The sequence below is a fragment of the Anarrhichthys ocellatus genome, unplaced genomic scaffold, assembly GCF_004355925.1.
Source record: "Anarrhichthys ocellatus isolate YVR2014 unplaced genomic scaffold, GSC_Weel_1.0 scaffold38, whole genome shotgun sequence".
NCBI classification, from domain to species: Eukaryota; Metazoa; Chordata; class Actinopteri; order Perciformes; family Anarhichadidae; genus Anarrhichthys; species Anarrhichthys ocellatus.
In genome coordinates, this window is record NW_022280068.1 from 2,750,161 (window position 1) to 2,765,821 (window position 15,661).

Consider the following 15,661-nt stretch of genomic DNA (forward strand, 5'->3'; position numbering starts at 1 on the left):
CCCCCCCCCCCCCCCACACACACACAATTTTAAAATAAAAGCCCCACAGAATGAATTCTAACTGAAATGCTTATGATGAAGCCTGACATTTAATAACCTCTGTTTATGTGTCAAATATTATGATTATGTCTCCTCTCCCCCTCTCTCCCCCACCCAGCCCCACCCTTTTAAAATAAAAGCCCCATGGATTAACTGTATTTAAACATTAAGCTCAAAATTAGGCTTTTTTGTTGAAATAATGAATTCTCTTACTAATACGCCGACAACTACTACTACTGCTGCTAATATTTCTAGTATTACTGCTACTACTACAACTTTTGCTGTTGCTACTACTATTGCTGCTACCATCAATATTATTACTACCACTACTACTATTACTTATACTACAACTACTACTACTGCTATTCATGTACCCAGTACTAATACTACTACAGCTATTAGTACGACTGCTACTAGTACTACTACTACTGCTACTTCAAATACTGCCATTACTACTACTTCTACTACTGTTATATTAAATACTACGACCACTACTACAGCTATTACTACTACTACTGATACTACTACTTCTTCTAAATACTAATACTTCTACTACTAATGATACTTCTACTACAACTTCTACTACAAATATCACTACTGCTGACATTTTTTAAGCCACAGACACCATTCGAATATCAAAATGTTTAGCTCTTTCAGGAGAGGGGTGAAATTACTTTTCATATTTGTAATCTTTAAATTCTTTGAAATATTAAGCTGTTTGCAATTTTTTTTAAATGGGATCTCTATGGAGAAAATCTTCAAATCCTGTTATATTGATGATTTTCTGCTTTCCTTCAAAAAAATGGTTTCTGTGACTATTTTAACGGAGACAAAACGAGTATCATTCGGTCACCAAATGTATTAACATTTTAAATAATTTTTGACCTAAAAGAACAATTAAACATTTTGGAATTGAATAGTCAATTTGTAGTGTAAATGATTAATCTATTATCATTGAGAGTTCAGTCAATAATGAAAAAAATCACACCTTGCAAATAGGGGTGAGGGGAAATTTGATTCTTAGATGCATTGCGATTCTCTCTTAAAAGATTATGACTTGATGTAGAAAACTCAATAATCGGAAATTTAAACTCAATTGTCAACGTTACGATCGCCTGTAACAATTCTGTGACACAGGGCTGTCCATCCCTTTCCGCTGCCCCTGAACGCAAGACGTAATACACATGCATCTTGTTTACGTTCTAAACTACGCTAAATACTAAAAGAGTTTTGGTGAGGTTGAGCAGCCGAATATGAATACAATCCTTTCAGCACCCCCTGGCTGTTAAGACTGCGATAAAGTCACCAGACACTCTGATCTCCATGGTCAAATCAGCCAACACTGAAATTTTAGTGCACCTATATACTGACATTCATGGTGAACTCGTTCAAATTGCCCAGGTCAGCAGCGAGGGACAAACTTAGCAAAGTTAGCGAAGGGATCGATGTGAGACAACTTATTTTCAAAATAATTTGTCAACAAAATGTGCGTCACATCTTATTACACCTGTCAAGCGCCTTTCCCTGCAGGTGGCTAATCATGATTTGCAGACCCCCGCCCTCGGTAAACTATCAATGGATAAATCCAAAAAAGAACAGTCACGGAGGAAAATAGAGTTTAATTCTGTGTGGACGTATTAGTTTGCTTTCACTGCCAACGATGCTGGCTGGTATGCTTGAAATTTGCAAAAAATGTAATGTTGAATGTCACTTCCAGAACAAGCACACAGCATTTGCTGAAAAGTGTCACGCTGGAGATAAGTGAAAAAGAGCGATTTCTCAACTGCTGCAGCAAACTCTCCTCTTCATAGGAGTTTGATGTTGTTATAACAGGTAAAATGGCAATAAAATGTCAAGAATTGTCTTTATTCCTGTTCTATATTTTCATAAGTACAACAAACTATAGTTTTTGTATAAATAATATAACTATATATATAAAACTTTATAAGCTGTGATATCAAATAGCTTTTGCGGCTCCAGATGAATTTTATTTGGTGGAAAATAGGGCAAAATGGCTCTTTGGATAGTAAAGGTTGCTGACCCCTGGACTACACCGATAATGAAAACCCCAATAATGTAATGTACCAATTAAGAGATTTTACAAAAAATCATGCAAAATACATGTTTTAGGCCACCGCCTCCTGTACACAAAGACTAAGATAAAAGTGTAGCATAGAAAAAACAAGACTTTTAGTGGAATTATCGACACAGAGCGCAACTCCAATCAGAATTTTTTTTTTTTTCTTTTTTTTTTTTTTTTAAAGCTGTCCATTAAATTAACCACCATTACTTGATGAAGACAGAGGTTATATGCTGTTTAGTCATTTTCAATCTGCCACCACAAAGCAGGCTCTATCATTTAATATGATTTTTATTCAATTTCATGTTGTAGCAACTTGTACTGTAATAACTGAGCACAATGTAATAATTTAAATGTAATAAATGCTCATAATGTAATAATCTGCACATATTGTAAAGAAACAGTTTTGAGCATAATATATAATAATTTATTACATTATTATAGAAATATTACACAATGAACTAAGCAAAAAATAGTTGAAAAATGTTAGGAATTCAGCACGTAGTGTAATATAAAAAGACATTCAAAACGGCATATTTGCATGATTTCTTTGTAAAAATCTCTTAATTGGTACATTCAATTTTTTTTTGATTTTCCTTATTGGTGTAGTCAGATGTCAACACATAAATCAGTCAGTCTGGAATTATTGAGAAAAATATTTTTATATTCAGAAATAAGCTTTCTGAATAAACAAATGTATGACTTAAGTTGAAGAATCTCTTAATTGGTACAGTAAAAATTATACATTTTTGTAATGGTGTAGTCAGAGATGTCCTGAACACATATGCATGTCATTGTCTGGAATTATTGAGAAAATACTTTTTATAGAACTTCATATATACAGAAACCTCATTTACTTTGTTCTTAATTGGTACAATTAAGATGTTTGAATTTTGTATGGATGTGGTCAGAAATGTCCTGAACACATCATATCAGTCAGATATTATTCATGTATTTTCTTTCCAGCAACCCTCAAATTAACGAATAAAAAAAATGTCATGCACAATTTAGTTGTATTTTATCTTTAACTCACGAGATGCAGGTAACATGTTTTATACTTAATGTGAACATAATTCAATTAATGTTATTTCCATACATGCAATTTGTATATACACTTTGTTGACATCTTACTTTGAAAACCAGAAGTTGTCTCACATCGATCCCTTCGCTAACTTTGCTAAGTCTCTCGCTCGCTGCTGACCTGGGCAATTTGAACGAGTTCACCATGAATGTCAGTATATACTGTAGGTGCACTAACATTTCAGGTTTGGCTGATTTGACCATGGAGATCAGAGTGTCTGCTGACTTTACTGCAGTCTTAAAAGCCAACGTATGGAAGTATTTCGCTTCTTCTTCCGCCCAACCCGGAAAGGGCGAAGTCAACCACGAAGTAGATTTGCTAAGGGTTACTCAGCCATTGAGAATCAGAGCTTTCATGCTATGTTGCACACTTTGGAACCGAGATACAACATTCATCTCAGCGTTTTTACGAGCACAGCGCTACTCTGCAAACAAACCAAAGATAAGGTCAAGGAGTCACTGAGGAAAGCGGGTCGGATGGTAACAACTTGCTATGCGGGACATCCGTTACCACAAAATCTTGTGTCACTGTAACCGCGCACTTTATCACTTTATGTATAGTTTTACCACATGTTCAGAAAGTATTATTTTTGTACAAGAGCTGAATTTTGATTGCCTATAACAAGGGGATTTGGTTGAAGAGAAGTATATATTATTTATTTGTGAATAAGGGCAGCTTGTTATGTCACATGACTCAGAACATGCTGAAGTCTGTGTTTTTACTACGAGGATGCCGCTACAGGCCCACTTTTATTTCTTTTCTTGTTGGCTACCTTTTCAATGTTGGACATATAATCCTCCACACATCTCTTCAATTTGTAACTAATATTGAAGTGATAAAAGATAATGGAAGTAAAATCATTGATGATAACATTTTGTAATGATTCTTGATATGAATCGTTACAAATATGCAGTGTTTTAAAAATACCAGATAGTCACAGTAAAATCATCTACCGAAAAAATTTGGATGCATCAAGATGAATCGCTAATCGTTTTATAATTGCATAATAGCTCTCTGAATCGGAATTGAATCGTGCGCTGCCTAAAGATTCCCACCCCTACTTGAAGAGAGATATTTTATCTGGTAATGTCAATGTTGGTTGAGGATCACTGAAACTTGTGATGCGTGTGTTGCACATGTAGAACTACTATGAAAAGATGGAGAAACGTCAGGAAAGAGAGAGGGACAGCAGCAAGAAGGAATACGCCACCAAACTGATCACTCCACAGGTCGCTAAGGTTGAACACACCTACAGACCAGGTAAATGACAACAGAACACATCATAGTATTATCTGCACTCCATAGTACGTGATCACATGCATGACACTGGAGACCTCTAATGAATGCTTATGTGTTTGTCAACAGTTCAGTTTGCAGGCTCTCTGGGTAAGCTGACTGTCTCCAGCGTCAACAACCCTCGCAAGATGATTGATGCTGTGGTGACAACCCGCACAGATGACGAGGTCTGTTTGCATATTTCATTGTTTCTTTTTGTGAACACAATGTTCTCTTTTTGTAAGACAGCATTATTATCTGAAGTTGCAGTTCCCTATAAGACGCAGTGTAGGACAAATTCTGTGTTTAGAACTGAACACTTCCTATAGCCATAAACCATTGTCTTTCACTGTCGGACTGTGAAGCTGCTGCAGGAGGTGCTGAGTTTGCGTCAACGGCACTGCGACTCTCTGTAGGCAGATGGGGGGGGGGGGGGGGAAACCCTACGAGTTTGAAAGGTTGTGGAGTCCCTCTGCTGCACAAACCACTGATCATTTGCCTCATAGTGTCATGGACAAAAACACCAGTCAGCTGCCCCGTGATTGGTTCTTGGTAGGGATGTTGAGGGTTAACAGGTTAACCACCAAGAACATATTTGACTGGTTAGGCATGACTACACATTATAATTTGCGGTCTATACATTATTTGACATGGGTGCTGAAAGAAAGCTTCAATTGATCAGCCTTTATAGAGACCACCATGCAAACAATTTAGAATGAATATCACCTGATAACGATCTGTGGCTATTCACCGGAGCACCCGCGACCTGATCAAAAAACAGCACTAAACTTAAGCAGAGGAAATAAAATATAAGGCAAGACAGTTGCAACACAACAAACATTCAAATTGGATGCATATAGGGCTTTGAAATGTTGCGCCAGAGCTCATTGATTGTAAAGTGCCTCTCATATGTCGCGTCATTTTGCGTTTTTTGTCTGAATAATTAATCAGTTAACTGATTAATCAGTTAGTGGTTAATGGGTGTCAGGCTATCGAAACAAAATTGACAAAAACTGACATCCATAGTTTGTGGTCAATGTCAATGTTTTTGGTTCTTGAAAGTTAGACAGGCACAGGGGCTTTCACCATTATTACTAAAAATTGCAATCTAGTGTTTAATGCCATAATGTTCCTATTTTGTTCTGCTCCTTCTTGAATATTTCTTTATTAATTATGTACCGGTTAATCAGTGCTACATGGAAGTATTTTTTTCTAGTCAGTTTTGAACAAGGATGCATGATAGGATTTTGGGCCGATGCCTACTTCAACAGCTGGATTTATTATTAATGACAATGGGGCTAATCTATTCAATACAATACACATTATATGCTTAAATGTTAGTTCCGGTTTAAGTTTTGAGCAATTTGTTGCTGTATTAAAAATGTTTACTCTTAAATTGTAACTCCTGTTAATTTTGAAGATTCTTTACCAGGTTGCTGGTGTATGATTTATTATTTTAACAATTCATTTTGAAGTCTTATTAGTCTGTCTGTCTACCTCCCAGGAGAAAAGAGAGAAGCAGGTTTGGAACAAAAGGCGACAGATCCTCTACACCGTGGAGAAGGTAGGAAGCGGATGGCTGTACATGTCGAGCTCTAGTTCAAACTGCAGGAAACATTCAATTTCAATTTTATGATTGTTTGATTGTCCTGGCAGTTGAAATATACCCATTTATACTAGTAGTGCAACAGCTCATAAAACTTAAGGTTTCGGATTGTATCACGAATCGGATCAGCACAAAAGAAAAAAGGGAGCAAATAGAACTTTTAGATCCCTGATCACGTTTTCTTTACCACCGATACTATTTGCAGATCATTGATGAACCATATTGGCAGGTACAGATCACTTTGTTTGATTATAGCAGCTGGTCTACAAGGATCCAGACTTTTTATTTTTATTTTTTTGCAACCATTCAAAAAAATAATTTCAACCGGTCTGAAGTCAGTAAACTATCAAAAATGTTATCTTTTTTCTTTGTTAAAGTAATTCATAGTGTTTTTTTCTTTGTTATGTTATTGAATCTTGTCATTAGAGATGAATTATGAGCTGTTTAACTTCCTAACACTAGCTGTGATACATTATTAAAACTACTAATATCTATTTTATATTCATGTGAAAACATCTCCTTCAAACTACTGGATTTATTCAAAATTCTCATCAAAACTACATTTTACAGATTACATGTGAACATGTAAATTACATTATAATTTACCTTCGCTCTATACTCCTTTTCACTGAACAGAGCCTGAATGTATCATAATGTAACTGAAGGGAACCTTCGTTCTCCTCGTGTCAATTTTAACACAGACTGGTTGTTTACAATGTAACATTATCAGATCTCAGAGACTAGAGAGCATGAATGCCGATGTCCTGATCATATATTTTACTGTATATTCGTGGATAACGATCGTCAGTAAAACTTTATATCACACTGTGATGGTTAACGTTAAACTGTGGAATTAATCCGCGGTTCACACGCGTGCCAAACCGTGAGGGGGATCCGTACGGATCATGGATCAACAGTGGTCCGTTACACCACTAATTCATACATGGTCCGGAAAATTTGACGCGTCATCATATGGTTTGAGTAGCCTTTAAATCATTATATTTTGATGTTCATGTTGTTCCCCATCTTATTGTCATGCTGGTGCGATGGCAGTTATTTTTAATTTAGGACAGGATTTATGCCTTTCTACCTGAGGATTCTTAACTTGGGAAATCTTTAAATTGGTACAGTTCTGTAATGGCCTAATTTCCATTCTAAAATATAAATAGGATTTTTCCCTAAATGCTGTTAGGAAACATGTTTCTGTAATACTAAAAATACTAAATGTCATCCTACCTGAGATAAGATGGGATTTAGACATCAAGGAGCTCATTACAGAAAATTCCTGTGTGACGCTTGTCTGTGTCCCTTTATCTACTTTTGTCCACCAGATGTACAGTATGCTGTTAGAGGTTCAAGACTTTGAAAAACGTTTTGTCCAGGCGCCAGAGGAGGACAGGGAGGCTCTTCTGGAGCAGCATAAAACCAACACCATGCAGCTGTGCAGCTCTCTGCGGGAGAAGGAGTGGGACGACAGGTTAGCGAGAGGGGTAGATCAAATGGATATATAGGAATACCTTGACTATCTGAGCAATCCTTATTCTTACTCGCCTCAGTACATTATGCAATTGCGTACAAAACCGCATGTAGGACAGCAGTGTATTGTTTTGAAAGGTGCTACAGTTGTGTCCAAAATAATATCAGTACGTTTATAAAAGTGAGTAAAGCCCAAAATCCTTATAATACCTTTTATTCCCAATGCATTGGGAACACTGCACATTCTATTCCAAATCAAAACATGAAGAAAAATTTCTCAAATTTGTTATTACTTTACAGAAAGTGAAGAAAAAGGAATATTAGGCTGTTCAAAAATGTAAAAAAGTGTCTGCGTTTGTCTTTACAAACTTTTACAAACTCAAACATTTACTGTATAAACTGAAAAATGCTTGAAGATTTAGCTTTCCTGTGAATCACTGAACTAATATTTAGTTGTATAACCACTGTCTCTGAGAACGGCTTCAGTGTTTGGGGTCGTCTGACAAACTGTCTGCGGCCGCTAGACCCCCAAACACTGAATTCAAGCCTCGGTACACTGTGAAGACAGTGAAGCATGGTGGCGCAAGCATCATGATATGGGGATGTTTCTCATACTATGGTGTCTGGCCTATTTATTGCATACCAGGGATCAGTTTGAATACATCAAAATACTTGAAGAGGTCATGTTGCCTCATGCCGAAGAGGAAATGCCATTGAAATGGGTGTTTCAACAAGACAACGACCCCAAACACGAGCAGCATCTTGGTTCTAGACCAACAAGATTAACGTTATGGAGTGGCCAGCCCAATCCCTGGACCTTAATCCAATAGAAAACTTGTGGGCTGACATCAAAAATGCTGTTTCTGAGGCAAAACCAAGAAATGCAGAGGAATTGTGGAATGTAGTCCAATCATCCTGGGGTGAAATACCTGTTCACAGGTGCCAGAATTTGGTCGACTCCATGCAACACAGATGTGAAGCAGTTCTCAGAAACAGTGGTTATACAACTAAATATTAGTTCAGTGATTCACAGGAAAGCTAAATCTTCAAGCATTTTTCAGTTTATACAGTAAATGTTTGAGTTTGTAAAGACAAATGCAGACACTGCTATATTTTTGAACGGCCTAATATTCCTTATTCTTCACTTTCTGTAAAGTAATAACAAATTTGAGAAATTTTTCTTTATGTTTTGATTTGGAATAGAATGTGCAGTGTTCCCAATGCATTGGCGTGTATGGGTATAAAAGCTATTATAAGGATTTTGGGCTTTACTCACTTTTATAAACACACTGCTATTATTTTGGACACAACTGTATATAAATAAAGTTGTTATTATTATGAGATAATTAAAACTGCTAAGATATGCCCATCTACACACATTAATTATTTTTCTCTTCCTCTTGATAAGAGTGAGTGATGAGCAGTGTGTGATGATCATGTCGGTGAGGAAGGGCAAGCGGCTCATCTCCAGGCTCCTCCCCTTCCTTCCCTCACCTCAGGCTGCCGCCGTTGTCATGGCAATTTCCCACAACCTTCCCGCCCTGGCCAAGAAGGACAAGCAGGACCAGGTAACTGGTGCAACATCATGTTCACACACAAATCCAGACAGTTCCAGTGAAAACGCCAGGTCCTAACAGAGGCTCTTTGCTTATCTCTATTTTCCTACATATATCTGTATTTATTCTCACTCCGTAGGACGAGTAGGCATCCACAGCAGCGTCTTTGACTGTGTCGTTAAAATACATAAATGTGTAATGAAAATGAAACATGTTAGTTTGTTGTTAAATATTTCAAACTTAAAAACATGTTTCAATGGACTTTGGAATTACTGATTAGTATTTGCTGCAGACCCAGTAATTTGTTCCTTAATTTCGTTTTCTCATAACCTGTGCATAACCACTGAACAAAATCTGGCGCATGCATTTAATTTCTAATTATTTTCTCAAATTTTGACTTAAGACATGTATTTTTTTTTTTTGTCCATCGGATACATTTGATCCCAAGCATAATCAAACTTAGAATCCAATAAAATAAGGCAGGGCTTCTTGTTGAGGTCCCGAGTCAGTTTGTTGTTTCACAAACTCACAAAATTCATGTTAATTAGCTACAGCTGTGTGACATTTGTCATCAGTTAAAACTTTTACTTGCTACAACTTGTTAAGACACTTTTATTATTCAGATTAAAATCCAACATCTTTGATTTAAAAATTACGCGTTTAAAATTATGATTTTTGATCTTCTCTATATGGATAAAAACAAACTAATTGAATTACAGCATACAGTACTAAAATATGTAAAAGTATTTTAGAGATATATTAACAGTTTTGATTTAGTGTTTATTTTCGATGTTTCCTTCCTCCATAACTCATGTCGCAGGGTTTCTATTGACTTTTATAACGCATGTGGGATGCCATCTAGACCCTTACTTGGTAACTAACAGCCTAAACAAAAACTGCTTTTATTAAATGCATGCAGTTGCTGGGGAAAAGACTTTCAGGTGAGCTATTATAAAACTCTATGGGAAAACCTGTGCTGGTGTCGCGTGATTAAAAACAGCATTGTGTTACAATCGGATGAAATAAGACAAATTAATTGTACCCGTACTGTAAGGTTTAATCTATTAAATGCCACTTAAAGACATCGATGCCCTACAGTTAAGAGTTATTAAATGTCTTGTTCTGCAGTTTCCCATTCTATCAATAAAACATGTCTCCTACACAATGGAATAAAATCAGTTTAATAAACTCTGAAATGCTCTGAGCTTCCTGCTAGTAGCAGCTACCTTTCATCCTTGGTCTGTGCTCTTTTCAGGTGCTGTGCTGGTTAGTGGGGCCGGTTTCTGCAGTGATCCAGTCATTGTCAAGCTCCGCCCTTACAGACTTGCTCCAGGAGCTTCAGGGCAGTGAGGGCCAACTGGCTACAGTACTGCACAACAAGGTACATGCACACACACACTGCAGAATGATCTAAAATACAAAGTAATTAATTAACTTTGGAGCAAAGATGAGAGAAAGTTGATCCTCTGGTCAAACTGATAAGTAATGTTCTCGCTTCAACATCAAACCAACTGACTATGGATTTAAACAGTTGGAGCTACACTGTAGTTCAGCAAACTGTGTGTACTGATGCCTGCTCAGTCCAGTCTCAACATAACTTCAAAGTTTGATGTTTGTAGAGCATGCAGATAACAGGTTCTGCATGTCATGTAGTTAATGTACTAAACTGCTGTCATGTCACTAGACTGATGATTACTTGACCTCAAAAGACAAGGCTGTCCATCTTCTGATCTTCTGTATTTCCTAATCGACAAGAAATGCCATTAAGAGACCAACGAATGTATCTACTGACAGGTGGCCTATTGTAAGGCCTATGTATTCCTTTATGCCGTAGAGCTCTATTGTTGTCCAGAAACTATTAAACACACAACTGTTGCACTGGGTGACATGTTCCTTCATTACTATGGCCGCTGTAGTTTTATTTTTTGTGAATTCCACATTCACTATCTGGCTGCCATATATACTCACTAGCACTCCACGTGTGTATTAATCCGCATCGGAAAAATGTACTACTGTTTGAGTAACATTGGCTAAAAACTAAAATACCCAGTGCTTCACATTACTGCTTTTAATAATCGTCACGGCCTCTGAACACAAGAGACACACTGGTTTTAAACTGCCCATAGGAAGAATTAACCTATAAGAGTCTGTCCATTCTTGGTTAAAGACTCTGGTCTTTCTGAATACTTTTCTCTATATGGAGAACATCATGTGAAATATCTTCTGACTCGCGTAATTATTCTACTCTTCGTTCTCTTTCCTCGACTCTCCCCCGGTGTGTGTGAATCTCACTTGAGTCGGGAAACCTGCCAGAATACACATATTTGATTGGCTGAGCTGCATCACGTGATGTGATTTACAACGCATGTACATTAATTGGTCGGTGCGTTCCCTGCACCGCTGAACGAGCCGTAAAGGCTAGAAAAGCTGCGTCAGTTAAAGTAGAAGCGCTCCGTCAAAATTTAATAATTCTCAGTTATTTATCGGTTTTAGGGCCAGGGTCCGGATACAACTGAGCTTGGGTCCGGATCCGGACCGCGGTCCACCTATTACTGACCCCTGTTGTAGATGATCAAGACAAATGGGAGGCACCGGAACAAACACCACACGTTACACACACACACCTTTTGTTTGTTTCTGTCTAGTTCGGTGTGACCCTGCTGTATCTGATCCTGAGTGAAGGAGAGAGGATGCAGAGCTCTGATCCCAACTGTCAACTCATGGACGACAATCGATGGTAAGATATTGGTGTGTCAGTGATGTTGTCATACTGACTCATTCCAAAATGTTTCCGTTCCCTTAGACAAAATGTTGCAATCAGTTATTTGTTGTTCCCTCGGGTCTTCTCTTCACAATTTATTTTTTTTCCACTTCTGCTGACCACCACCTTTCCGTCCAGGACTGAGTTGGTGTTTTCAGTGACGAGGGAGTTGCTCAGCGTGCCCAGCTCATCTCTCTCTCCTCCCCTCTTCACGCCTCCCAACCTGCTCTCCCTCTTCTCACGCTATGTTGATCGGCAGAGGCTGGAGCTGTTACAGGACAAGCTACAGTGAGTTCCATCAACAAACACAAAAAGTGGCATGTTGCTTTTTTGTGAGTTGCAGCATTCAGTGTTGTAAATAATTGTGACGTGTTTATTTAGGATATTTGTTATTTAGTTATTTATCGGTCTCATGTCAGAGCAAACCGCTACTTGATTGAACATGTTATTTCACTGTTGTAGGAACACAATGTGCATAAGTATGGAAATACAAACTAACAGTTTTTTTCCTTTCTCTCACAGGATCACTTCTTTGTCCAGTTAGAAGTTACAACAGATATCAACACAACTCCCTCCCGTGTGTGTGTGTGCGCGTGTGTGTGCGAGCGCGCGCGCGCGCGTGTGTGTGTGTGTGTGTTTGTGCGCGCGTGTGTGTGTGTGTGTGTGTGGTAAATCCCTCGTGGATTGAATTTTAATACCGCAGAATCTCTTGTCACTTGTTTTTCTTTGTCTTTAGTCTCTGGAATGAAATTTGCATTTTTAAATATCTTGTTTACGATTATGCCTGTGATGAACCTTCAAATTAAAAAGTATTTCTATTTCTAGTGTTTCAGTCAAATCTTACAGTGCTAGGACCAAACATTGTGTAAAACATTAAGTGCTTCACTTACAACATCGTCACACAGTTCACAGATGGACAGTTCTGAAAAGAACCAGAGATGTCTTTTCCAAGCATTCTTCCACCGCCTACATTACCCACAGTGCAAATCGACTGCATGCAGTAGTTGGGTTTTATGCTAGTAGCAGCTAATGTAGCCTCTTTCCTGAGGCAGGGATGAGCAGCTGGCTACAGAGGTCTGTTAGGCTCACTTCTTTTCAACTCCACACCCCCAGATTTTCTTTCATTTTGAAACCGTGTTCAGCACCAACAGAAGATGACTACATATACAACAAATGACATGAAAAATGCGGTTGACATAACTCTAGAGTTCATGTTTGCTCAAGATTCATGTTTAAAAGTTGGTGTTTGGTGAGCCTAACTGGATTAGCCATCAAAAGATTCCGTGACTGGCATTATTTTAAGTGGTCCAAATGGTCAGCATACCCAGATGCTTTCTAATAAGAGCAATTAGTTGAAAATACATGTTTACAAGTTTATACTTTTTCAAAATTGATTGTATCGTAAAGGGACCTGACTCCTATAAAGAAAAAAGGATTAATAATCAAATGGAAATACGAAAGTGAATGTCTTCAAGACTCACAATATTATGTAGTAATGCTTATGACATCAGTGTATTGGATCTTTCAGACTTTGTATTTAATCAAGATGCAGAATATTTTTAGACCTCACTTAGCCATAGAATCCTCTGCCATCTCCAGGGTCGCACAAAAGAAAATGCTTCAGTATAAGTCCATGAAAGTCAAAGTGAATACTAATTTATATTGTCTGATTCTGAAGAGTTTTTAAATTCATGAAGGATAGGCCATCGCATCACTGGAATAATTTTAAGCCACACTGCGCAGTTGTTTATGATGATGTACCACATTCAGAGGTGTTACTGTACATGACTGACAGTCACACGCCAAGGATTTGTAATGTTCACAATATAAAACAACCCCGCATATGTGCATCTGTTCCAGTAAGTACAGGGGAATAAATTAAATGTATTAAAATGTTTTTATGCTTCCAGAGAATGTGTAATTTGAGAATGAGGGGTGATGGAGAGGAGGCAGTGAACATGGAAGTGAAGGATTCAATTCAGTTACCTCCACTGAGTGACTGTGGCTCAGTGGTTGAGCAGGGTCATCCTTCAATCAGAGGAATTGGTGGTTCGATCCCCAGCTCCTCTAGTCCATGTTTAGTCCTTGGGCAAGATGCGTAACCCCAAATTGAAAGGTTGGTTAGTCCTGATGGGCAGGTGGCACCTTGCATGGTAGCCCCTGCCATTAGTGGATGAATGACAAATAGTCTGTTTAAAATATTCCAGTGACGTGAGTCACTAATGTCCAAAATTTGAAAGGAACCATCTAAATGCGAATCATTTAATTACTGTTGCAATTAAATCACTTCTAAAATACAAGTGAGAAGATGTGGTAAACATTCACATTCTTTGTACAAGCCACAGTTAAAGCACAGGTGTGGAATGCAGTGAGTAATGAAGTTATGCACGGTACCTCTATCTTGGTAAAGGAAATTTAAATCATTGAGGCTAATGCAAATTAATCCATGGCATGAGATAATTAAGCAAAATTATTTACAACTAACAACTCAAGTTAGAATGGATGTTGATGCTGTTATGGCAAACATCCGTTAGTCCATGTTAAAATAACGAGGAGTACATTTGTGAATACCATTTGTTTCTCATAATCACTTTTTTTTAAATTTTTTAAATTTTTTTTATTAATACATTTGCTTTAATTGTTAAATACTAATATAGCGTGCATTGCGGCCGTGTCTTCAGGGTGAGGACCATCCTCTCTTCATGTCCCATCTGCTGCCCCCTGATGGCCTGAAAAGACAGCACAAAGAGTTATTTTACATTTGCAGGGAAAGGAGGAAATGGAATAGTTTGTGTGCTATTGAACAGTTAAAGTTGAAGCACATCTGATGCAATCTGGCATGGTATTCAAGAAGGGACGACAATAAAAAGATAAAGCTGCTTCTCCGACATCAGATTTAACCCTTGGCAGGATTTAAACCTCGCAAGAACCAGGCCAGAGACGGTAAATAGATTATAAAGTCGGTTTGGGAATATACAATAATCAATGACTGACAATTAACAAGCTCTACTGAGATCCAGCAGTAGAAGCTCTGAGGTGGAATTTGAATTCATAGTAAATGATCAGTCACCACTTTTATAAGTGCAGTTTTAATAGAATGAAAGCGGACTGAAAAGATTAAATAGTTTGGCTGAAAGTTGCAAAGTAGCCACTTTTTCTTGTACTTTTGTATAGAATGGAAGGTTAGAGACTGCAGAAAGGTGTGGTTTCTTATAAAGAGGTTTAACCGCAGCAGTCCAGTGGGTGCGAAAGAATCACTCGGACATTTCACTCAGCTTCTAAATTGAAGAGAAGAATCTTTACTTGAGCTTCAGAAGAAAACTGAACATTTGTCATGCAGCAAGGAGGCGCGCACACACACACAGACAGACAGTTGTATCAGTGCTTCTCTGACTAATACGTCTGTTCACAAGACTAAAAGGCAAATTGAATTCTGGGCTTTCCTCGATATGACTCGCATGAGATTTACACCTCAATGTTGCTTATGTTGCCACAAAAGACAAACTGAGTTCCTATCTAAATCAAGGGGCGACTCCCCACTAGGCTGGGCTCTCCTCACAACTCACTAGTCCAAGTTCTTTCCCACCGGGTAGTTCAGAGGGTTTCACCCATAGGAAATGGAAATGGGCTCTCTCAACACACAGCTCACACTTGGCAGACACTTAATCAAGGTACGGAAAGACAATATAAAGATAAAAATAATGCTATTAGGTATTTTTAAAAATTCAGCATGGTGACAATGCCAGTTGTAAGTGACAAATATTCAGTGTTGTAGGTCCCAGAGATC

General features: G+C 37.9%; 1 protein-coding gene across 2 annotated transcripts in view; it reads left to right on the top strand.

Moving 5' to 3' along the window:
- The window catches only part of patl1 (PAT1 homolog 1, processing body mRNA decay factor), a 27,977-nt gene extending 13,390 nt beyond the window's left edge, over positions 1-14,587 (top strand). The window contains exons 12-20 of one of the 2 annotated variants that reach the window (XM_031867049.1): positions 4,343-4,460; positions 4,566-4,663; positions 5,980-6,039; positions 7,413-7,558; positions 8,966-9,125; positions 10,369-10,494; positions 11,759-11,850; positions 12,013-12,162; positions 12,397-14,582. In XM_031867049.1, coding sequence (XP_031722909.1) covers positions 4,343-4,460; positions 4,566-4,663; positions 5,980-6,039; positions 7,413-7,558; positions 8,966-9,125; positions 10,369-10,494; positions 11,759-11,850; positions 12,013-12,162; positions 12,397-12,418 — 972 coding nt within the window. In that variant the 3' untranslated portion in view covers positions 12,419-14,582. Of the gene's footprint in view, positions 1-4,342; positions 4,461-4,565; positions 4,664-5,979; positions 6,040-7,412; positions 7,559-8,965; positions 9,126-10,368; positions 10,495-11,758; positions 11,851-12,012; positions 12,163-12,396 lie in introns of both variants that reach the window. The other variant, XM_031867048.1, reaches the window with a different exon arrangement.
- Positions 14,588-15,661: the final 1,074 nt, after the last annotated feature.